The sequence below is a fragment of the Cataglyphis hispanica genome, chromosome 14 (genome assembly GCF_021464435.1).
Source record: "Cataglyphis hispanica isolate Lineage 1 chromosome 14, ULB_Chis1_1.0, whole genome shotgun sequence".
In the NCBI taxonomy this organism is placed as follows: Eukaryota; Metazoa; Arthropoda; class Insecta; order Hymenoptera; family Formicidae; genus Cataglyphis; species Cataglyphis hispanica.
The window spans coordinates 5232559-5257058 of record NC_065967.1 but is presented as its reverse complement, the minus strand read 5'-3'; the positions used below and the strand labels follow the sequence as shown (position 1 = coordinate 5257058).

The following is a 24500-nucleotide window of genomic DNA, read 5'->3' as shown; positions in this document are numbered from 1 at the left end:
TGGAAATAGAAATGGCAATTAAAAGCCAGCGCAAATATAGGGCACAAATAAATTTATTAAAATATCAATGGTACAAAAAAAAACGCAAAAGTTTCGGACCTTTCCTTGGATTATTTTTCAGCGCATAAAAAGTTAAGATATATAAATAAAGAGGCAGCGGAAAACAATGTTAAAAAACAAATATCGGTAATAAACTCGTACACATGGAAGAGGAGTAAAAAAATCAATCAGTCATTGTAGTCAAAGATAAAATATCGAATATCATTGGCACAAAAAGAAACGCAAACGTTTCAGTCTTTTCCTTGAATCATTTTTAGCGTGTAAAAAGTTAAGATATCTAAATAAAGAGGCAGCGAAGATTAATGTTAAAAAACAAGTATCGATAATAAACTCGTACACATGGGAGAGTAGTTAAAAAAAATCAATCAGTCATTGTAGTCAAAGATAAAATATTGAAAAACATATCAATTTAAAACCTTCGTATCAATGCCCTTAATCCTTAATCTATTGGACGCATCCCATCATGATTGGATGATCTTCTTCTTCTACCTAAATAGCTGGTTAGGCTTCGGATGGTTAGCATTGAGTAGGATATAGATCAGGATAAGATCCGCTATATAGTCCGTTAATATATAATACTGTTAAAACTGTTAATACTGTTATGTCAATATACGTATATCGAGCGCACTATCAAAAATAGCATGTTCAGTAAAAAAGTACGTTGTGACATATGTCAGATAATAAAATCAATAAATTAAAATAAAATATAAATAAATAAACTAAATATAATCAAATCTTTAATTGACTGGACGAGATTGTAGTTAAAGTCGAGCATTATTTCAATTTATTTTTATTTTAATTTATTTTAATTTATTAGTTATATTATCTGACATGTGTCACAATATATTTCTTTATTTAGTAATATATGTCGATATATGTATGTCGACACATATTTTAATGCTATATTAATGCGCTTGGAGGAACACGTCTAATAAATTACAGGCATCGACACAAATGTTTTCTATTTATAGTTTTTGCCTTTGATTTCTATTTATATGTTTTTGCCAATGTGTTTGATTTTTTTATTATCTCACGTATTCTGCGAATTTATTATTGATTTCTATTTTTAACATTGACTTCCGCCTTTTTATTTATACATATATCTTAATTTTTTATGTGCTAAAAATGATCCATAAAAAAAATCGAAACATTCGCATTTTTTTTTGTATCATATTGATGTCTTAATAAATTTAATTGTGCTGCTAATTGCCATTTCTATTTCCATTAATTAACAATTTGTAAGTTTTTATTATTAGTATTGTAAGTTTCGATTATTTTAACATTTTTTATTATAAATTTCATTAAGTTAACATTAAAAAATTGAAGTAGGAAACTGATATAAAATATTTACAAACAAAATGGAGCGGGACTAATTAACAGCCGAGCACTATAACCGGTGCGTATCTTTTTCTCCTGTTAAAATTTATCTTGTTCATTTCAATCTTGATTTCGGACCATCAAGAGTTGCATTTCGTTTTTTGTGACTCGCTTTGTCTGGTGGACAAAGTTAGGATATTTGTATGCTTTCAATCAATCAGATCAAAGTAAATTCTTTCTTTATGACTGGAACCTGAGGGAGGTTTACTGAGCTTGTCCGGTGTGAGGATCATAGATAAATGCATGCATGACTAAATCTAACTTTTTTTTGCTGATACTGGTCAGAAATCAGGACAGAACGTACAAAATAAATTTTAACAAGAAGCTTATAATTTTAAGCCCGCTCCAATTTTGTTTGTGAATACTTAAAACATTGATATTAAACTAATATTTCGATGTATTCTCATATACTAGTACGTCAACTCTTTAATTATCTTCAAACGGAAAAAGAATTGTAATATATATAATTGCATATACATAAGCTGTGGAAATATCTCGATATGCAATCTGGAAATATATCTATTATATAAATCTATTATATAAAACATGCAGACACTTTTTTTTGTGACAAAGATGTCTCGCTTCAACTATTCTTACAAAAGCATACATTCTGGAAAGACAGAAGCAAAGGAATTTACAGTGCAGCAGACTACAATGTAGCACTGTAATAAAGCAATATAAATAAAATTTAATGATATAAATATGACGATAAGATTTTAAATAAGTATTTCTGTATTATATACAAATGTGCTTTGAATGTATGCGTATACATCTCGTTTCTATGTATCTAGATACATGATTATAATGATACAAACATATTATATATATATAATTATCGAGCGATTTCGCAATTAAAATTACGGCACAAGCTCATGCAAAGAATCTGCTCAGAAATTCATACAACAAATAGAGTAACAATGTCCACAAATTTACTCCATTTTCAATCTAGAATTCGTTTTTCCAAGATTTATTTTAGAAATCGTCAAAGCATTCTCTATGTCTGTCATAATTGCACTGCTCCGAATTCAAGAATCATTTAATGTCTTTAATGTCTTTTAATCTTTTGGCACAACACATACTCGATTATGTCCCTGACTTCGTGCAAGAATTCATCGAAAATATCGATGGTATAGAAATTGCGAAACGCTTGCACTGTTTCACTCCTTGACATCTTTGTGAGGAAGCTCTTGATGCAGTAGGACCTCCATTCATGACATGAATAGCTTTTGGCCCAACGCCAAGCTCGGCAGAAGTTTTCGTGATTCAGCTTGGCTAAGGAGGTCTCGGTCAACGCGTCCAAAAGATCCGACATGAGATATTTATCGGCTAATACTGTCGCGTCCAACAATGACTCAATGTTTTCGCGTTCTAAGGCGGCACCATTTGCTGCTAGTATCAATGTGTTTAGGCCGTCGCGCGAAGTATTCTTTAATCGCACTCGTCTCTTACCCGACTCACTAAAGCTGCCTTCTAACATGGCAGAAAAAAAGTCCGAGCGCCGGCATAGTAATCGCTTACACGCCTCTACTGTCGTGCCATCATCTAATTCAAATGTTACCATCGACGATACTGTAGGCTTCGCGTGATCCGTCGTCTCGTCGAGAGATAATCTCGTATAATCGCTGGCCTTCAGTGATTTTATGACTGTAATCGACGGATCGGCCGGATAGAGCTGCAATGTCCTCGCCAATTGGCAGATCGACCAGATCGCTGATTCGTGAAGTTCGTGAGACGATTCCGCGAGCAAGCGGAATATTAACTGCAGTCCGCCATATTTGTCCAATAAACATTTAAGATTGTGATGTGTCTTTATGAGAAGCGGTATCGACACCGCGGTCAGCAGCTTTTGCTCGTCTTCTCCGCGTAGCAATATAAACGATAGCTGACCGATGGCGCCGCCGGTCTCCGCCACCATGCGTAAACGCCGCGTGCAATCCTCCGCTTCCGGCAGAGTCTGCAGATCAAATACCAGGCCCTGTTTCAGCAGCGGTAGAAAATACGCCGTATTACTGGAAAAAAAATTGAGAGATGTTAGAAATTCAATACACGCGATAGATAAAATCATTCTAAAATAACAAATTCGAATTAAAAAGTGACGGAATTTCTTTTTTGACAGATCTCTTACCTCATTATCCTCATTAATATTTTTATCGCGGTGACTCGGTACTTTTGGAGGTTTTGTTTCTTCGTATATTTTATATAATTCGTCAGCGGTTTGATGATCTTAGAATCGGCTAACTCGTCGATTGGGTAAAAACTCAAACTGTTGAATAACACCAACGTATAGAATTCACAAGCATTCATCTTGCTGGGAGCCTCGGAACTAGTTGAGAGTGAATCGAAATCGGCTTCGGTAGTTGTCAACGATTTGTAACTCTTTAAAGAAGTTGTTTCCTCTAGCAATGTAGCAATGAAATATTAATAAGATGAATAAATTGTATTCGAGTTCAGATAAATTTTTTACATAAAATTTAAATCACCTCACATGTAACTAAATAAAAAATTATGTCAATAGAGAACTAATAAATATAACTTGTACCGTCTTCGTCATTGTCACCGCATTCGGTGTCACTGCAGATCGGACTGTAAATGTCGTTATCTTCGGTGTCGTCAGTTTCCGGATTGGAATCGGAACAAAGCGGCAAGGGCGGTGTGCTTGGTGGCGACGAGGAGGAGGCACTCGTGAAACTTCTCGGACTCCAGTCGTCGCGATAAAAATCCATACTAAACCTGGACGGTCTAAAACAACAAATTATTTTAATTAATTCCGATTAGAAAAATAAAAGTCAATTGCCTAATATATTCTTATCAGAATCATCGTTTGTAGATTCTGATATTTCATCTTAATGAGTATTCAATAAATATTCTGCAATTTTTTTCACCTTTCCGCATAAGTCCGAGTGTACTTCAAAGGCGTTTTTTGGTATTCGGGCGGATAATCGCTGAAACGTTTTCTAGATGCGTTATTCTTGTCATCGTCCACCGCTATAGCAATCACGTCCTTCAATTTTGCCACCAAGATATCCAATATACCATGTTTGGCCAAAATTTCGAGAGCAGTATCGTCATAGATAAATTGTGCGAGAGCTTGTAACAGTGCAGAATGATAATGTTTGTGCTTGGAATTGTTCAGCAATGCTATGATCAGCTGCAATCCATCGCTGTTTTTGACCTTGTTCCGATTTACCGATTCTCGACAGAACAGGCACAGACTAATTAATATCTCTTTGTACAATTGTTCCTTAGAACCGCTCTCCAGTGAGTTAATCAAAGTTATGATCTCCTCGACCGTGCCGGAAATGCCTAAATCCAATCGACATTCGGCTATTTGGCAGAGAATATAGAGGCATTTGATAGCCATTTTATTATTTCCCTTGTTGCAACATCGCATGAGACACTTGTAACCTTGCTTGTCCTTATCTACCTGCATCTGCTCGCCGCAACGCGGATCCAGGGTGACAAGAAACGCGTACATAGCCTTCAAACATGCATCCACCAATTCGGTGTACTTAGTATTCTCATAAGATTTTTCTTCAGCCTTAACGAATAATTGAGTAACCAGTTTGATAATCTGCAATTCGATCATTGTTTCTCTGATATGTACATAAAAATTCCAGATATTCCTGCAAATGTAATTAAAATAAATAAATTAATAATTGTAGTATTAAACACATGCACATAAATGCATAAAACATTAATAAATAAATTATTTTTCTATTTAAAGTAATTAAAAATAGATAATATCTCATAATAATTAGAATCATGAAATATTAATGATATATAATTATAAAAATTTGTAAGACATAGTATTTAAATGTTAATATTAATTTAGCATTTAATCTTGGAATTTTTTTCTTCTATATAAGTATTTATATACATGGAATTTATATAAATACAATTGAAAAAATAATATAGATAAAAAATATTATATTTTAGAATAAATGTAATTACACAAGAAGAAATGATTAGAAAAAGAATAATTTTACCTCACAGCTCTAATGGCCATGCAATAAGTTTGCATATTGGTTTTTAATATTAGGAGTGGCATAAGTGCTTTCAATACTCCAGCATCGCATAATTCTTTGACATGCCACCTACATTCGGACAAGTTACTGACCAGTCTGCAAGCACGGCAATGCAGCTTAGTGTCCAGTTTGAGATTTTTTATTATAAGTACTACATTAATTCCAATTTTGCTGTGTTTTATCTGAAATTTTAGATCTGTCAGACAGTGAACAGATATTTTATTAATATATGACATAAATGATGACATAAATGTAAAAATACTGCAGGTATGAACATGAATGTTATTCAATTTTGTTTAAAGTCAAGTTAGACTATAGTACTCATTTGTGTCATAACAAATTTTTTATATATCATTGCTTTAAAGTAGCAAAATTTATCACTACATCTTTTCCTCTATACCTCAATTTGAAATTTCTTCATTTGTAGAAGTAGACATATTTTCATCAATATTATCATCATCATTAAATATACAGGGTGAGCTCAAACATTCCAACCAGACTTTGAGATTTTATAAGAAATTTATTTCGGAAAAAAAGTTTCGAGAAATCGAAACTTTTCAAAAACCTTCGGTACTTTTTATTTAAAAATACGTATTTTCCCTGATTTGTAAAAAATATATAAAATATCCGTGATTTTTGGACGCTAACTTTTTAAAGAAGCATTTTTCGATTCATGTTTATGGAAAACTTTTTGTTCAGAATTAATTTCCTATAAAATCTTAAAGTCGTTTGGGCCCACCTTGTCTACTTATCAAAAATCATAAAATCATAATATTAAAGAAATCGAAGAAAATCGTTCGCTCTTTCTACCTTTAAATTTTATTATTAATTTAATTTATTTTTAAATAAAATTTTTTTTTGACGCCTCTTGAATATAAAATCTATTTACGCCCCTGATCTACGCAGTGTACTTTACAGGAATGATCAATCAAGTACATTACTACAAACAGAAGCGAAGGACATACCTTTTCCCTGACGTCAAAGGACATGCAAGCGTCCGCGAGTATGCTCAGGCTCATGTTTACTATTGCATCGTTCTTGCAGCGCAGGAGCTGGACGAGAATATCGAGGCTGCTGCTCCGCGTAGCGAACTCCTTGCATCGTTTAGGGTCGCTCTTGAGCTGGGCGAGGCAGCTGACGATGCCACTCTTGTTGTTCGCCCGGAAATGTCTCGCCAGGTCGGGTGCGATCGGGCACTCGTCCGTCGTGTCCTTCCGCGGCACTTTCGGCACCGACATCGCGATATCCCGACACAATCACGACGAAAATCGAGAATATCTGTCGGCTGACATAACCTCAAAATCGCCCGAGCGAGCCAAAGCCAAATCCACGCTCTTGTTCGTCGCGCCGCGTGGCACCGAGCGCGCTACGCTCGACGTTGACAGGTGGATTACGTCAATTATCGCGGTCGATAAAACGCGCGCTTTTCCGAAGATCCGATAGTCTGGATGTCGGTCACGGCGGGCAGGAAGATTTATAAGCACGTAATACGTGCGAATAAAAGAGATCTTAGGATCTCGAGGAGTTTGACATAATTATTCCAAGTCTCGCTCTTGTTAATTTCGAATATCCCGCCATTTCGAAGTAGCGAGTGAAAGCTGACTCGCCATTAATTATGTAACACGATGATGCGAAAACTAGGCGTGAAAGTTGGAGCGCGATGAACTGTAAAGGAAAGGAAAAAGAGAGAAAAATTTACACGCGCATGCGCACGTGGTTTCAATATCTGCTCCCCACTTCTTCTCTCACACGTGACCGATTTTAATTCATTCATATCCGAATCTAAGAGCAAGTGTGCTCGTGTAGCTGGTATCAGTATCAGTATCCGCACCCGCTTTTCCACGATCGACCACGATGGAGCATGTGCGTTCTGATAAGAATGATAGCCAAATACAAATTCGTTTTGTAACCAAGCAACAGCGGTAAAAACTGATTTTTTCTCATATATTCGTCGAGTTTATATGAATTTGATAACAAATCTTAGTTTGTGAATATCTTTTCAGATATGCAGTACCGGATTATCCCCTATCAGTGCACAGTTCCATAGTGAGCAGTGAACTGAATACTATAATAAATGAACTTTTGAAAGGTGAGGAAGAGAGTTTTCGTGTGAAAGTTACTTGCTTTAATCTATTTAATGTACAAACTGTTATTTCTCTTCAAATGATTCTCGATTATTAATTATTTAATATATGTTACTATTTAGTATTAAAGTATATATATATATATCGCGTGCTTTTCCTATACATATGGACAATTCTAAAAAGTAATTTTATGTAAAGTTAATTTTTATACGTCATCTAAGTATTCATCTAAGAATTACTCGTAAGACAGTGTCGATAATGTCTGATTGTTTGCAGAATCGAATGATATCCAAGATGAACAATATCCGCATGATATCCAAGTGGAATTTGATTTCTTAGTTTGTTCACAATTCTTGCGTACACCCTTGGCAGAACATATCGCAGACAGGGGAGTTTGTGTAGAAGAGGTGATAGATGTGGAATATATAGAGAAGCATCCCTTGCCAGAACCAAAGGATTGTTTAATACACGATGATTGGGTATCAGCTGTCGCTGTTTGCGGAAAATGGTTGGGCTTCTTAAGACTATAAAATTTTAAAAATAAAAGACAAAAAGTGTATTCTCTGTTTTTTTTTATATATTTATAATTGAGATATTAACATTTTCAATTATTCTATTTAGGATCCTAACTGGTACTTATGATAATAAACTGCATATTTGGACTTTGAAAGGTAAACATCGTTTTGTGATTCCTGGACATATGTCTCCTGTCAAAGCGGTAGCCTGGATATCTCTCGACAATGATAAAGCTTCCTTTGTCAGGTAATTCTTTGAAAATACCGCAATTGTGTATATTCTTTCTATGAATTTCATATTTATATTTTTTTATACACATATAAATTATTAATTATGATACAAATGTTCAATTTTTTGCCCAAATGTATTTAAAACATTTAAAAAAAGTTCAAACATATCAGAAGATAAAGAATAGTTAATAATGATTTTTATAAATATATGCACATACAGTGCATCGATGGACCAGACATGCATGATATGGAATTGGGATATAATAAAGAATTCTGTGGAGTGTGTACATGTTTGCAAAGGACATAAAAGAAGCGTTGAAGCAGTTAGTGTAAACCACAACAAAACATTAATGGCAACTGGTGCTTGGGACAATATGCTCCTTATATGGTCAACGTGTAAGTAGACTAATATAAAAAATCGAGTTACTTAATTTACTTAGTTTTTTTAAATAAAAGTCTTAATCTTTATTTTTTTATTGTAAATGGAAATGCGATATATGGCTTTGTGATACAAAAAACTTTTTTGTTTAAAAAAATATCAATTTTAAAATGATTTGAAAAAATATTTACTACAAAACAATATAAATAGAGATGTAAGTTGGCAATAAACGACTAGTCGCATGAAATGACAATTAATAATCTCTCTTTTTCTAATTAAGCTACACAAGAAGAAGATAATGATGGGGAATCGGCATCGAAAAAGGCAAGATTAGAATACGTTAGTAAAACGAAGGTAAGAAACGCAAACTAAGAAATTTAAAAAAAATTTGTGTTAAAATATTATCCTGATCCCTCGTGGTTATCATGTCGTTTTACTCCAGGCTCCAAAACGCGCGATGAAAGGACACAAACAAGCAATCAGCGGGATTGTGTGGTCCGACAAAACAGAAATCATAACAAGTTCGTGGGATCACACCATAAAGATCTGGGATTCGGAATTGGGCGGTATCAAACACGAAATCCATGGCGATAAATGTTTCTTCGATATTGATTACTCGCCATTGTCACGCACTGTGATAACAGGATCGGCTGATCAACATGTGAGACTGTATGACCCGAGATCTACAGGTGTTTAAAGTTTCGACATAATTCATACTATCGATGTGTTTATAAATATTGAGGGAAATATTTAAAAAAATTAAAATATTTTCAAAATAAAATCAACTTACATATGTTTACAAACATTGAGGAAGATATTGAAAAACATTGAAATATCTTTAATGTAAAATCAACTTACATATTTTATCTATAAAATTAAATCGATATTGAATTTTTCTGATTTTGAATTAACGTAGAAAATTTGGTTAATTTTTTTAATCGGATTTTTTAATTTTTCATTTTCAAAACTTTTTATTAATTTGACATCTAATGAATAGATATTTCAGACTATATATTTATGTTGTGTTATTACGATTTTAGAGGGTACTGTTTTGAAAACCAAGTTTACCTCTCACACACAGTGGGTAGCATCAGTGCGCTGGTCGACCGTAGACGAACATCTCTTCATCTCGGGAGGCTATGATAATGTCGTCAAGTTCTGGGACACCAGAAGGTTAGTTACAGACAATAGCATACAATGTGCATTTCTTAAAAAAAATATAGAAATTTCCGAATTTTTGTTTGGTTGCGTAATCGAATTTTAAGCACCGATTTTGCAGAGAATTAGAATTTGCCATTTTAATATAAATTAATAATTATATAATTAAATATTAAAAATTATAAAATTGTTGTTTAAAGAAGAGTTATCTTTGAATTAAAATTACACGTTAACATTCAGACATTTAATGTAAGAAACATATATATGAGAGAATATAAAAATACGAAGTCTCCGGACGTAAATTGGAAAAGTGGAACAGTTTTGTCTATATCTAGTACTAGATTTATGCATTAACGTTTATGATCGTATTCCAGCCCTAAAACACCGCTGTTTGATCTCATGGGACACGAAGACAAGGTCCTTAGCTGCGACTGGTCGAATCCTGAATTGATAACCTCCGGTGGTGCGGATAACACTTTAAGGATATTCAAGTCCAAGCATGTAGCGCGCTAATTATAAATATAATATAACACAAGTGGTATAAAGCAAAGGTACAATCGACACAGAAATAATCGAGAAATTGCTCGTGAATAATTTAGGTATGAAAATTCATAATATTAATACTAAATAATTTTGACATCTGAAAAATACTTAGTACGATTAATAAATTGAGACGCAAAAAGCGATCTTTACCGTTTTAGCACCAATTATGTATATAATTTGTGCGTTTATTTTAAGAATCTTTGTATTTGTTATGGATATGTATTTATCGATTTTCTCATTGGAAACGAGAGTACTATCTTGAATCAAGAAATTGATTGTATTTAATCACATTGTTGTATCACGTGTGAAAACCAAGATCGATATAACGGTAAAAAAATATTATAATTGATTTTAATATTGCGGCATCTTTTGATTAAGAACACGCTATTCCTAAATCAGCGCCTTTCCGTTTCTTCTCTCTCTCTCTCTCTCTCTCTCCTCGTCAAAGTAACTCGTGCCGGATAGGTAAAGTAAGAGAATCTTGTCGCTCGGCATAAATCCCCAAAACAGATCGTTTATTGATCAAAAATAAGGGACGATAATCGTGACGAATTTGGGAAATTCGCTTCCCCGCATCGCGAAGTATTTAATTATTTACCAAACCGTTTCTTCATTACTCGTGTAATTCTAAAAAGACCACCGATTCAAGTGTGCACGCCCCTATAGCAGAGACACACATTTAGGGTGTATGCGTTAATAATACAGGAGCAGCGGAGAGCGTGCACCCTCGCAATAGCGCGCGCATTCTTTTTCCCTCTTTTTCTTTCTGTACAAGTTCTGTGTGTGTGTGTGTGTGTGTGTGTATATTCTGCACACAAGTGTGCGCTGTAGTCTTCTGTATGTAAAATAGGCAGATGATGGTTCTCTTTTTGAGTACGCGTTATCTTTCTGCTTTTTCTTTTTTTCCCCCTTTTTTGAAGTTTATGGCATACACCTACGTACACACACGCGCACACGCTCCTACTCTCTCACTTTCGCTCACACATTCTCTCGTCGGTTTTTTCGTCTGCTCGCAATATTTTCTCGTCGCGCGCGATTTTTCTTCGGCTCTTCTTTTTTTTGTCCTTTTTCCAGTTTTTTCTTCTTTTTTTTTCATTTGTTTGCTTGTTTATTCTCCGAAGATTCTATCTAAAAATTCCCACGTTATCTCTTCTCACACAAAGACTAGCGTTTTTTTTAAACGATCCAAAATAAACTAAGGGCACTTTTTAGTGGCTTATGCTCCATATGTCGTCGTCGTCGCGTGTGTTACGTTTCCCCCCTCCCATCCCCCTTTTACGTTCATCTTCGAGCTTTTTTCATTATTTTTTTTTCTTTATTCATGAAAAATCTAATTCTGACTTGTTTCTTGTTAAACTTTGTTTTATTACAGCACCTATTCGACTTCCTAAGAGTCTCCCTAGATCTCTTAACTAGCTATGACACAACTTGCCTTAACGTCTAAAGATTTTTTTTTTTTCTTCACATTACATGCTAAAACGCCATTTCTTCAGCTCTGCCTTAAAAGTACTCGAAATTCTACAAATTGATCCTCGCGCACGGATTTAAAAAGAGACTCCAGCGTCCGACGACATCAGTTTTTTTCTCCCCGTTTTTCTGTGTTACTGCGCTTTTTCTCTCCGTCTCTGGCCAACCTTGGAAAGACGACGCAAAATAAGCGGTACACGGGGTACGTGTCTCTCATTTTTTTTTTCTCGTTCCATCGTAGTGTATTACATTACGCACACACAAGTCCCGCTTCCTTCGTTCGAGAGTTCGTTCGTCGCCGAGCACGAAGGACGAGCGGAATACAAATGCAAAAAGAAAACAAGAGACAAAGAGTGGTGTGGGGCGCGGAGATACATCGGCCGGCGGGGGGAGGGGGAGAGGAGGAAATGTGGAAGAAGAAACAGAGATGTCGACTAATTACAACTATGTCGCTTAACAAACACGTGTAAAACAATAACTTAAAAACTTGGAAAACTAAGGACTGTACAAATCGAAGTACAAGACGATGATCTAGTCTCACCTCGGACCTCGCTTTTATCGCTAATTCACTCACACTCTCGCACGCAACAAACGCACGCATTCGCTCTCTTAAGCCGATCTCGACTAAACATTATTTTTACTTAAAAACATCCTACATCTTTTCGTCTCGTTCTCTCCTCGCTCTCAATTTCCCTCTCTCACATCCACTTTTTTTCTACAATCAGAGCCTATCGACTACAGTATGTCTAATCTAAAAAAGTTTCTATGCTATAATTCTAGAGAAAGCTTTACGCTGGAAAGCAGCATCGTCCGCAGCAGCAAGAACCGCTTTCTTGCCGGAAAACCCATGTTGGTGGTGGCCATAGACTGCGGGGAAGCTCGCGAGCTCTTTCACGACAAAAGCTTCACGTTAGAAGCAAAGAATCGTACAAGGAAGAGGAAAAAAAACATTCATATGATTTTTCGCTTCTGACGTCTCGTGACACCGATATTATACACCACAAGGGAGACTATGAGGATCGTTTTTTTTTGCGCGCCGAAATCTTAATCCTCCAGAATAATATCGGCTCTAGATTGTGGGGCAAGGGGGATGAGGTGTGGCGACTTGTCTTCGCCGTGCGAAATTCCACGCGAGCTCCCACGCCCTATCGTGATTCAAATTCAAAAGCCCACATCCGGCCAGCCCACGCACCCGACCCGCGGTGCGCAGCAAGCAAATAGTTCCTTACTATTTATACAATTATACAAGTATAGCGCTCATATGTATATATATATACTGTAGAATAATATATATATATATATTTATCAATTAAAATATGAATAGCCAGTCAGTCTTGACGGGTGCGAGGTGCATAGGCTGAACGGTGCCCCATGCCCGTGTCTCGCTCTCCCTGAGCTCTCGTGTCCGCGATAAGGTAACACGGAGGGATGGCAGGTAGACACGGGAAATGAGAGGCATATATTTATATATGTATTCGTATCCTAACTATTACTATATTATAGCTAAACTATTGTTCTACCTAACTACCGTTGTAAACTTAGCCGATAAAAGATCGCCCCGTTCCTATTATCTCCTAATTCGAGCGAGTGCTCGTCGTTCACTCGCACACGTCTCGCCTTAATTCTAAGGATTTTTTTTCCTTTTCATTCAGTTCAACTCTAACTATCTACGCGAGACACGTTGTCGCGCGCGCTCAAAAAAGAAAAGACGCGTCTCTATGCGCGTTCTCTGTACACAATAATTATGCGCTCTCGCTCACGATCGCTTTTTTTCTCTCGCTTCGTTTTGCCGGCCACCCTTCTTTTCCATCTCTCTCTCTTTCTATCTTCTTACAGAATTTTCTTGCCTGTATTTGAGGATGTTGGAGACGCATTACAGTGCGTCCTCATCCCCTTCTAAACGGGTCGGCGCAACTATTAATGCTGCTCTGTTAACTCACTTTCTCCCTCTTCTTTTTTTTCGTTTGGTCGGTCACGATAATTACTTTAGTTTTTTTTTTTTTTTAGTTGTATACAAGTCTATTTAGTAAAATTCTCAAAATTTACTATTAAAATCACATATGGATTTTTTTGTCAGTCAATTGGTGACAATCTCGCCTTGTGCAACAAATACACTATACGCACTCGCTAGATGCTCCTCTCATTCTCACTTCCATCTCGGCTTTATATCCCCTCTCTCTCTCTCTCTCTCTCTCTCTCTCTCTTTCACTCATACACACTCTTTATCTCGCACTCACTCTCTCTTTCGCACTTACCCTCTGTTTTTTTTTACTTTTTACTTTAATATGTGGAGTCAAATCGAGTAATAAGTCTGTCTCTTAAAAAATAGCTCGTACTTCGCCTCTCTACTTCTTCACCTCCTTTTTTTTCAATTTATCTCTCTCACTCTCTCGTCATCAAATCGTGATGTACCAAAATAAACTAAATATATTATTTACTTCAAGTCTCAACAGTGTAAAAATCTTTCATACGTTTAGATGACATCAATAATAGTAAATCGTTAATTATAATAATACATCGTCATTATTGTAATATTATAATAATAACTACACGACTCGGCTTTCTTTCGCTCGTTCGTTCTTTCTCTCTTTCTAAAACTCTAACTACCTGTGCTTGCTGCCATCGTCATTTCTCCTTCATCATTTTCTTATATGTCGCGCGAATAGCCTGCAGCTCTCGCATATTTTTGGTAAAAAGCTTTTCTACATTTTCTCCCTCTCTTTCGCTCTTTCACTCGATCCTTGACTGTCAATTCCACGTCAGACAATAGAAAACTCTGCCGGCTGCACAAATGATGACAGTGATGAGTACAGGAGAGGAGGCGTTCACAGGAGAGGGGAAAGAGATGGAGATCTCGTTGGACGTAGATGTAACGTGAGAATAATCAAGACTCAAACGGGCAACATGATGCTTTTAATGAATCCAAATAATATAATAATTTACCTTCGCAAATTTTTTCAATTTTTTTTTTTTGGCAAAATATACTTATTTTAGCAAATACAGAGTTATCGCGCAAAGTCGCGTAACAATGTTCTAAAGATCTTCAACCTTCTTAAAGATCGAAACTTTTCTTTGATTGATCATCTGACGAATATTTTCGTGCGATGTTACTTTATGATTTATTTACAACTATTAATTTTTAACATCTTGAAAAATGACAAAATATCGTCTCGATTACTCTCTTTTTTTTCTACTCGATCTGTTTGAACACGCGTACGCGCGTGTGTATATGTGTATACGTATACATGTGTATACGTATACATGTGTGTACGATTGTAGATCGATGCATCTTTATCCTTGCTTCTTCGTCTATTCATTTTTCGACAGTAACGCGCGTTTCCTCGATAAAATAAATTAATTTACACTCTAGTTATACTTGTCTTGTGTAACAAATCCATTTTTATTATTTTTTTTCTCTCTCTCTCTTTCTATCTCAAGCATACTCCCATCCTCTCCTTTCTCTCGTTATCTCGCGCTCTCTTTCTTGATTCATCGCAGTGATTGATTTGATTTTTCTTAGAGATTTTTTTTTATCTTTATTATTAATATGGACTGCCCGTGATATACGCGTATGTCTATTTTTCTTCTTTCTTACAGTCCGACAATTACGTTCGATAATGCATGCAATTACACGTACAAAATCTATCAAATTGATAACGAAAACAAATGTATATAAAGATATTTATAACGTGAAAACAATTACAGATATATTAACTAGAAAACCAAATTTGGTGTCGCATCTGAATTTATCGATACGTAAAAATATATTATAACAATTTCTTTTTTCTTGTATCTTTTACTCGCTTTCGCGCTTTTTCTCCTTTTTTCTCTCTCATTTACGGATCTGTCTGCAAAGGCACGATTCTAAAAAAAATTTGTATTTAAACTGTACAATTAAAAATCAATATTGATCCGTAGCATAATCATCATAAATATAATACAAAGAATGTTTTTCTTTCGTTTTTCGCACAATAATTATATCCAGTATACCCGGAAAATTTTCCTTTACATTTTACAAACAAAATTTTATTGTCGTAATTTTTCTCTTTCCAATTTGTCTTGAGAAGCTATGTATAATTTAACAAAGAAAAAAGCAAGAAAAAGAATAACCATTTTCCGTCTTTTATGCTGAATATAATTTTCAAAAATTGCTCCATCATATCACATTCTAAGAAATTATTAATTTTCAGAAATTTATGATTAAAGTTGCAAAAACAGACTATTTTCATATATTTTATTATTTATTGCTACGGTATGTGCCGTGTTAAAAAAGGTTTTTTTGCAAATCACAATTAAGTATAATACAATAAAATATATTCAAATAGCTTTTTTTGCAATTTTAATCAAATTTTTTAAAACTAACGTGATGAAACAATTTAAGAACCAGAGTAATATTCATAAAAGAAAAAAACAGAAAATGATTAGCCTCTTTCGGGCGTTCGAAAAAAAAGTTTTTTTTGTTAAATTGTAATAATAATTTATCCTTACAAAAAAAGGCAAAAATATCATTTAAAAAAAAACTTTACGCGACGATGTGCTCATATATGCCCGGTGTGGAATGTCTCTGAACATCTTAACAAAACAGAAAAAAAGAAAAACCCGAAAAGAGAACACGTGAACTCGTAAACAATAGTGTGTGTTTTTGTCGGTGTATCTGTGTAGTCTATGTAATCTGTATGTGAAATATAGATCTGTGGGTGAAGTGTACGCTCTCATGGAAAATGCGTGCTTCCAAGCACGTTCTTAACAAAGAAATTCCACAAATGAGCGCCATTTTCGAAATTTGCAGTCATAATTCTGAATCTTCAAATTTCTCCTCTCGATGTTATATCTGTCAATCATCCTATCATTTGGAAGTAGCGCATTCTGTCTTTCTCTCCCTTCTTTCACCATCTTTCTCCCTCTCTCTCTCTCTCTCTCTCTTTCTCTCTCTCTCTCTCCGTATTATCATTTACTATTATGTCTTTAGGAAGAATTTTCCTTAGGAATTTTCCTTAAGAAATTTCTTCTTTATATATTTCTGAGCAGCATTACCTTTTTTTCTCCTTTATTCGTTTTTTTCCCTTACAATTTGCACACGCACATACTCTCTTTCTCTCTTACTCGTTAAAATACTTATTCATATTCTCGAGTTCTCAAGATCAGTTTCGATCAATTTCTGTCTCATCTGTTCTTAGTAAATGTAATACCTAAAGTTACATCATGGAAGCCTATCAGCTTGACACTAAACTGCCCTTCGTAAATAACTTTTTTGTCACTGTGTGTATATGTGTGTGTATCGCTCTCTCTCTCTCTCTCTGTGTATCTATGTATGTACATGGGAGTGTATGTGTTATTACCGTTATATAGATAGTTTTAACGGAGCCATATCAGTGCGGAAGCACATGCTAATCCGCACGGATGACACGTGATCACTCTCATGTTTTTTTCTCCTCTATTTTTTCAATTCTATTCTGTCTTTCTCTCTCTTTACTCGCTCTCTTTCGCGCTTACACATTCTTTCAACATTCATTCTGCCTACTCGTTGCAAAATATCAACTACTTTCCCCTATTTACTGATGGATAAAACGTATAAAACATCGCTGGCAAGTCAATTTATCGTGAGGAAGAATCTTATCCGTTACGTAATGTAGTTTTTGTTTCAAATCTATATTCTTCTTAGTATAATCCCGCTCGGTGTCGATTGCTGTCGCTCATTCTACGCGTGTCTCTTGATGCGTCTCTCTCTCTCTATCAGTATGCCTTTTCTAACTTATGTAACTCTTAGCGTGATCGTACATCTGCAAAATCCGAAAGATCGCTTTAGTATGTCATCCTATTGCGAGCGAAGGAATCTGTAATTTGGCACGATAATATCGCATCGTGCGGCATTACGAGAGGGAGAAAGAATTCTGACCTATTATAAACCGTGGCCTACTTAGGCTGTTGAGCCTGGTATTGTTGATAGGAATCGTCGGGGGACGCCGCATTACTCGTCTGCTCCGACTCGCCCAGTGGCATAGTGTGAATGATGCTGGGGGCGGGGTAAGTGGTGTAAGGATAGGGATGCGGGCTCGCTATGTACTGAAAAGTAGAAACAATTAACTTTTATTTTCGTGTCCGTGTTAACTTAAATCAATCTAGTCGAGCAACACGTATATTCGAAAGATGATTATAAAGATTTTAGATTTAATTTTAAGAGAAATTTTAGGAGAACATTCTTTTCATCAAAATATGTAAACGTTTCAAATCATGAAACGCTTTTTGAGATTTCCTACATGATTGAAATAATTTTTAAGCCCCCTCTCCCCCCATCTTGGAGACATCTTTCGAATTTTGTGTTCAAACAACTGATAAAAAGTCGATAACTTACGGAACCAGTGCCGAGATGCAAAGTAGACATCTGCGTGGTAAGCTGAGGAATCATACTGTACTGCGGATTGCTAGGATCGGCCGACGGTATCATCTGTAACAAAGAGATCGACGAAGCTCGATGATGAAAAAGTAAACAGTAATCATTTCAGAAAAAAAGATATTTTAAGAATATAGGAACCTTGTTAAAGCTAAAACAGCAATTGAACACGGTTTTCTAAAAAAAAAACGAACACATAATTCAACAATATAGTTTAATATAATTATATAATTATATAACTTCGTAAACATATTGATATCTTAAGTATTTTAAATATATTTCTAAGAATCGCCAGAATATATGTATAAATATAAAACAATCCTATCTTGAAGAGAATGGCTCTAATTTAGATTAAATGAGATTCACATGCTCAAATTTAAAACATTTCATCTATTAACTTTATTGTCGGAGACAAAAAAACAAGAATTATTACATGCATGAAAAAAATTATGTTGATCTCTTGGATCGAAAAATCCGACACAAAAATATTTTTCTTCCGTTGTGTAAAACGGCGAAAACAAAATGAACGAAAAGTTTATAAAAACTCACGTCAACCTGTTGCATATGTGGTGGGGAAGGATGCACGAGATAAGGTGCCACCCAAGGAGTGCCTGGCACACTGTAACCAGGCAATGCTTGACCATAGTGACGGCTGTACTGCGTCAGAGTCGCCGCAGGAAGCATGTGAGTGGCAGCAACTCCGTTCTGGCCGACGCCGCTTGTGTCGTAATTCAAAGTCATGTTCTGAAAGCAATGCAGAAATAATGTTAAACTGGCATATCCAGTGAAATATCAATAATTACAAAAAAGCATTACTATAAAAATGTAAATTCTGTGACATATATAACTAAACATATATAACATAAATAAACGACACGTGTACACACTTTCCAAGATTAATGTCACAAAAAAAAATTTTTATTCAAGTCAAAAAGAGAGGCAGTGAAATCGATCAATTAGTAATATAATATACCATGTGTCATATTTGCATACTATTTAAAGAAATAAAGTATGTGCGTTTTATATACTTTATGCACCTCATATATATATATATATATATATATATATATATATATATATATATATATATATATCACTCTGCGTGTACACAATATCATTATGACAATATCTATAATTTTATAGAGATTGATAAAAAGAGAATACATACTTCTCCAGTTTCTCTCCATATTGTACTCTTGAACAACGATTTCTTCTTGTTTCCACCATCAGCGAACTTAACTAATAAAGGATCCTTTGCGCCTGGCAGCGCTTTTCCATTGAACATCTGGATAATTTGCTCGCATTTTTCTTTGGATTCCATTCTGCAAGTCATTAGAAATATCAAATTAGTCGCAAGTTGTGAATTAACAGTATACTATATTATATTATATTATATTTTCTCAAATCTTACCGTGACTTAAAATAATATAAGACAATACAATATAATAATTCTGTTATATTTCTCGTCAAGAGGCGAATCTTGCAACTCTCGGGGAAATAGTAGTAGCAATGTACTATCATATATCATGGATTTTCATGCGAACCTTGCGAATCCGACACCTTTGCTTTGACCCGAAGTGTCGCGGAGGATGCGAGTTGAAATGACCTGTCCATATTGAGCCAGCAATGCTTCGACGTCATTCTCCTTGAAGGTTAACGGTAGATTGGCAATGTACAGATTGGTGGGGTCCTGCTCCTGTTGCTGGGAAGAGAGTAAAGACACTATGCAAATTACTTGTGCAACGGAACGATACGATGAATATATCGAATTTGCAAACAAATCTGAAACGGACTATCATTTTAACTTCCACGACTGTTATTGTATATCGCTGCTTTATTTTATCACGATTACAAATGGATGCACAGGCGAAACGATTTACAGACTCGAAACTTGACTTAACACGTCTGCAAAATTTCTTTAACTATTTTCAAAATTATCTTGTACAAGATAGAAAGAAATATTATATCATACATTGATATGGAATTGTGAATAAATAATGGGGAGAATCTTGCGACGAATGAGTGTGCCGTGTGGTCGCGTAATTTTTCTTTTTTTTTTTAGTCTGGAACGTTAAAATGATATTTGCGAGTTTCACCGCGAATAATAAAATCGAAATAATAAAAATACACGGAAAGACATTTATTCTCAAAAAAAATAACGAGACGTAATCTAATTGTGATCTCGAAAAAGTCAATGTAAACGGTAAAAAGAGCGGTAGCCTCGTTAAAATACAATATTTTTTTCTACTAATACATCGATACACTACGAGATCATGAAACTATATATTAGGAATTATTATCATCTAAATTTTGAAACAAGCGCAAAGTAGAACGAACGGGAGGGTACGTATCGAAGACCGATATCGCAAAACGTGAAACCGTTTTAAGATAATTATTATTCTCAATGTCGGGAGGTTATCATGCTTCATGGCAATTTCATTACCACATTCTGGTGGCTCTCTAAATTTGCTTGCTTTTAGGATGCATTCGATTTATCTCTCGGCTAACAAATATATCTATATGTATATATATATATATATATATATGTATACAAAAATATATATTATGCGCTATCTCTAAAAATTCGATTCTCTCGAATTTGTATCCTTCTCGCGCGGAGCATGCTCACACGAGAATATAATCTACACATACACATCGTTATACAATCATTAATCACAATCTTCGCGTAAGTAAAGACTCAGCTCTATCGAAAGAAAATTTGTGTCGTTTCTACGAATAAGCCTTAAGAAAAATAGGCACAATAGAGATAAGAGCGAGTGAGCACAGCTAAAAATCACAGATGTAATAAATATAAATAAATAAGAGAGAAATCAAATATATAATATATATAAGAAAATAAAAATCAGATACATATTTATATGACGGTACAAAACATATATATATAAAGATTCTCTCTACTGCAGTTGTCAAATTTTTATTGGTAGACGAAATCTCTCGTAACATATACGAGATAACGATAAGTAACGTCGCCTGTGCATACATTTCATCGCGTTTTACGGTAATGGAATGGGACAAATTTGCTCGAGTATTGTGCATGTGGGAGTGGAATTATTTGCAAAACCTGCCTATTTGCGCAATAATCTAGTCTCTTAGTCGTCACAATGAGTACTTAGAAATTTCGTAGCGCGTGTGTAAACCGATATTCACGGAGGCATTCGCGATAATATATCGTAATTTCTGTAGCAAGGATTATATAGCTCGAAAGCCCTGTGTATTAACTCTGTGTATTCCGTATCCATTAAAAATTTATATTATATTATGTATGTACACGTGTCAAGAACCGTCTCCGTCGTCTTTACAGATAACCATTCAAAGCGGTAACAAAGAATAGGTTCAAATAACAAATGGCATTTCATTGGAAACAGAGAGAGAAAGAGAGAGAGAGAGAGAGAGAGAGAGAGGGAAGAAGAGAGAGAGAGAGAGAGAGAGAGAGAGAGAGAGAAAGAAGCGTGATAAAAAAAAGCACAGATATCCTTACGTATACATACATATATGTATATATACAGTTATGTAAGTAAATGAACGGACATGAAGAAGGAAAGCGATTTTGGACGAACACATGTCTCGCACAAAACACATAATATATGTGAACGTGGACACGGACGTACATATATACGTATGTGTTCATGCTCCGTTTATGCCGTTTGAACGATTCCATTAAAAGAGAGTAAGTGGAGAGGGTGAAACAAAACTTGATAATGTAAATAAAGGATGAGAGAAAGAAAGATTAAAGAGAAAAAGAGAGCAAGATATATGTGTACGTTTTTTTTTGGATGATATATTGATGCACCCTCAAGCATATTTCGAGATGCCACCACTTCTTCTTCTCCGTCAACATATAATAAATAAATCAATCAAAATATCTACGATTACTTGAGTATACTTATACTTTACGACAATTTACTTCAATCTTGCGAATGCATTAAAACAAAAGAACGAATAATGAAAATATCATGATATATAAGCCAGGCTGATGGCATTTAAAATATATGCGGGCTGTCGCAGAATGAAGCGATTATTGTTTTAATGAAGCGAATGACTTGGAACGAATACACGGTCCATCGACTCTGCTTCCACTTTAACGCGAATTAATCGCGTTATTCATCGCATTACCATCCATTCTACGACAATCTACATATATATGGATGGTCAAATACAAGTATAATAGAAGCTCCATTGTTCGAACATTATTTAATGTTTGATTATTTGAATGATATGGAAGAAACGGGACAATTATTCTCGAATGATGTTGTCTCGCAAGAGCAACATTGTTCAAACAATCGGGCGTTTCCAGCATCGTTCGAATAATTTTAATAACGTTCGAATAATCGAGCTTTCGCTGTATTAAATGTACTCTTTCTTAATGTAATGTACTCTTATTCCGATAGGACAGTTCATACAGACTTGTCAAAGATATGACTCGTACATTCGGAATTTTGCGTAAGATTCGACACAACTTCATTTTTAATCTCGTTGACATTTTCCTTTTTACAGAATTCCTTTTACTTGTGTGACCTCCACATGACTTTCTCTGTTCCTATAAACTTCGTATATAAGATAGATGTAATAAAAACAATATTTTTATTATATTATTTATAGGTGACTAATATTCATACTTTTAAAAATTGATATGACGCAATTAATTTTTATATGTACTACATGAGTAACGTTTAATTACTCTCGAGCTTGAATCTTACGACGAATTCCCGAATGCACCCTGGACGCGTTGAGAGATTAAACTTTTATCATAACATAAGTGTACGTGTCAACCAACGAGTCAACCAACACCCCTCGAGGCAAGATAACGCCTAACCGAATAATACCGCGTATCCCTGGGAAGAGCAGCGTGGGAAGGGGCGTAGGATTTTAATCGAGAAAAAATACGATGATATCGCGCTTTTAGTTATAATATCATATCGCATGCCATCGACATCATCATTATCATCACACAGCTGCTGGTCATCACACCCCGTGCTTTTTTTTACCGCGGGCAACTTAGAGGAACCATTCCATTTGGAGGGAGAGAGAAAGAAAGAGAGAGAGAGAGAGAGAGAGAGAGAAAGAGAAAGAGAGAGAGAGTTAATCTTATGGATAAATGGTACAAACACAGGCGGGGAAGGCCGACATTCTCACTCGGCAGCGTGTGCTTTTTTTTTCTTTCTTTTCTTATCTTTCCAATTTCGATTGAATAAGATTAATATAATATGGCATATAGAGAAAAGCATCATCTTCTTCGTAATAAAGAGAGATCTTTCTCATAGCCGAACAATGCTATCAAATTTAATAGCGTGTACGAATTTTAAGCTAATACTCTCTTTGGATCACTAATGATATGATACGACGAATGTAATGAACGTAATGTGTCACAATATATCAATATTACCATTACTAGAGTTGCTACTGATACACCGCATTTATGCTGCCATACTTCAATGCAATCTCTTCTTTAATTCGTTATCGAGTCTTTCAACGATTCGGCAAATAGTTTTACGTCAAACTCTAAAATTGCGATATTTATAGACTTACTGTCCAATCTCTTGCAAGTATATAATTAATTATATAAATCTAGATTGTGACACATTAAATTGAATGTCGACAACAGGTTATTATTGCGCCTCTATAGCGGGGTTCGAAATTAGTGTTGAAATTCGCAGAATGCAATTTTCAGACATGATGATCTTAAACATAGTGTTGGCGTAGCATAGTATATCGGCTGTATTTGTGGCCGAGGTATAGCAGCAAACACCGATAGAGGTCTGGTAGGAGTAGGACAGAATTATAGACAAAGTATCGGAGAGAATTTCTAGATAAGTGAAAGAGATAGGTGAGAGACACAGAGAGAAAGAGAGATAGAGAGAAAGATAGAGAGGCTCTTGATGGAAAAAATTATTAGTCCCCGGTGTACATATATAAGAAATAATCGAGAAAAATATTACGGAAGTATTTTTTTGAATTATACACACAATTGCTCGTCGCACATATAAGCTATACCCTTGTGAAATTTCCACCGAATTAATTATATTAAGAAGAAATACCATATGTGAAAATGCTTCTAAAATATTTCTTTTTTTTACACGATTTTTTTTTCTTTAACTCTCATCCTGATGTTTTTCTTTATGTTATGTTTCTCTTAATGTTATGAGAAACGTCAGTTTCATGTTTGCAGAATTATTTGATTAGCGCGGCAATTAAATTTTTATCAGATTCAGCATCTAAAAAGCAACTAGAGAAAAAATAAATTTATGAAAA

At 35.0% G+C, this 24500-nt stretch overlaps 3 protein-coding genes across 16 annotated transcripts in view; 1 reads left to right on the top strand and 2 right to left on the bottom strand.

Annotated features, from left to right (window-relative positions):
- Positions 1–2151: 2151 nt before the first annotated feature.
- On the bottom strand, positions 2152–6956 carry LOC126854557 (armadillo repeat-containing protein 5). Of its 2 annotated transcripts, none has more exons than XM_050601422.1 (6): positions 6428–6956; positions 5424–5644; positions 4320–5060; positions 3977–4176; positions 3563–3833; positions 2152–3446 (listed from the first exon to the last, which is right to left on the bottom strand). In XM_050601422.1, exons 1-6 carry the CDS (start codon positions 6698–6700, stop codon positions 2483–2485), a joined length of 2670 nt encoding a protein of 889 aa, XP_050457379.1. In that variant the 5' UTR covers positions 6701–6956; the 3' UTR covers positions 2152–2482. The 2 variants fall into 2 exon arrangements, with proteins under 2 accessions (XP_050457379.1, XP_050457380.1); XM_050601423.1 differs by having other exon boundaries at positions 5424–5658; positions 6428–6556.
- Positions 6957–7225: 269 nt separating this feature from the next.
- Positions 7226–13546, top strand: LOC126854564 (ribosome biogenesis protein WDR12 homolog). The gene is made up of 9 exons (XM_050601444.1): positions 7226–7384; positions 7466–7551; positions 7823–8054; positions 8168–8308; positions 8513–8688; positions 8952–9025; positions 9114–9360; positions 9712–9844; positions 10204–13546. The coding sequence occupies exons 1-9, from the start codon at positions 7317–7319 to the stop codon at positions 10340–10342; spliced, it is 1296 nt and encodes a 431-aa protein (XP_050457401.1). The 5' UTR covers positions 7226–7316; the 3' UTR covers positions 10343–13546.
- The window catches only part of LOC126854559 (protein alan shepard-like), a 38607-nt gene continuing 24973 nt past the window's right edge, over positions 10867–24500 (bottom strand). For 8 of the 13 annotated variants that reach the window (XM_050601433.1, XM_050601427.1, XM_050601429.1 and 5 more), the window contains exons 7-13: positions 19775–19932; positions 19399–19552; positions 18780–18974; positions 18372–18407; positions 18192–18284; positions 17736–17902; positions 10867–17619 (exon numbers count right to left, since the gene is read on the bottom strand). In XM_050601433.1, the coding sequence (XP_050457390.1) occupies positions 17753–17902; positions 18192–18284; positions 18372–18407; positions 18780–18974; positions 19399–19552; positions 19775–19932 (786 nt within the window). In that variant the 3' untranslated portion in view covers positions 10867–17619; positions 17736–17752. The remainder of the gene's footprint in view (positions 17620–17735; positions 17903–18191; positions 18285–18371; positions 18408–18779; positions 18975–19398; positions 19553–19774; positions 19933–24500) is intronic. The other 5 variants (XM_050601436.1, XM_050601441.1, XM_050601437.1 and 2 more) reach the window with 3 other exon arrangements.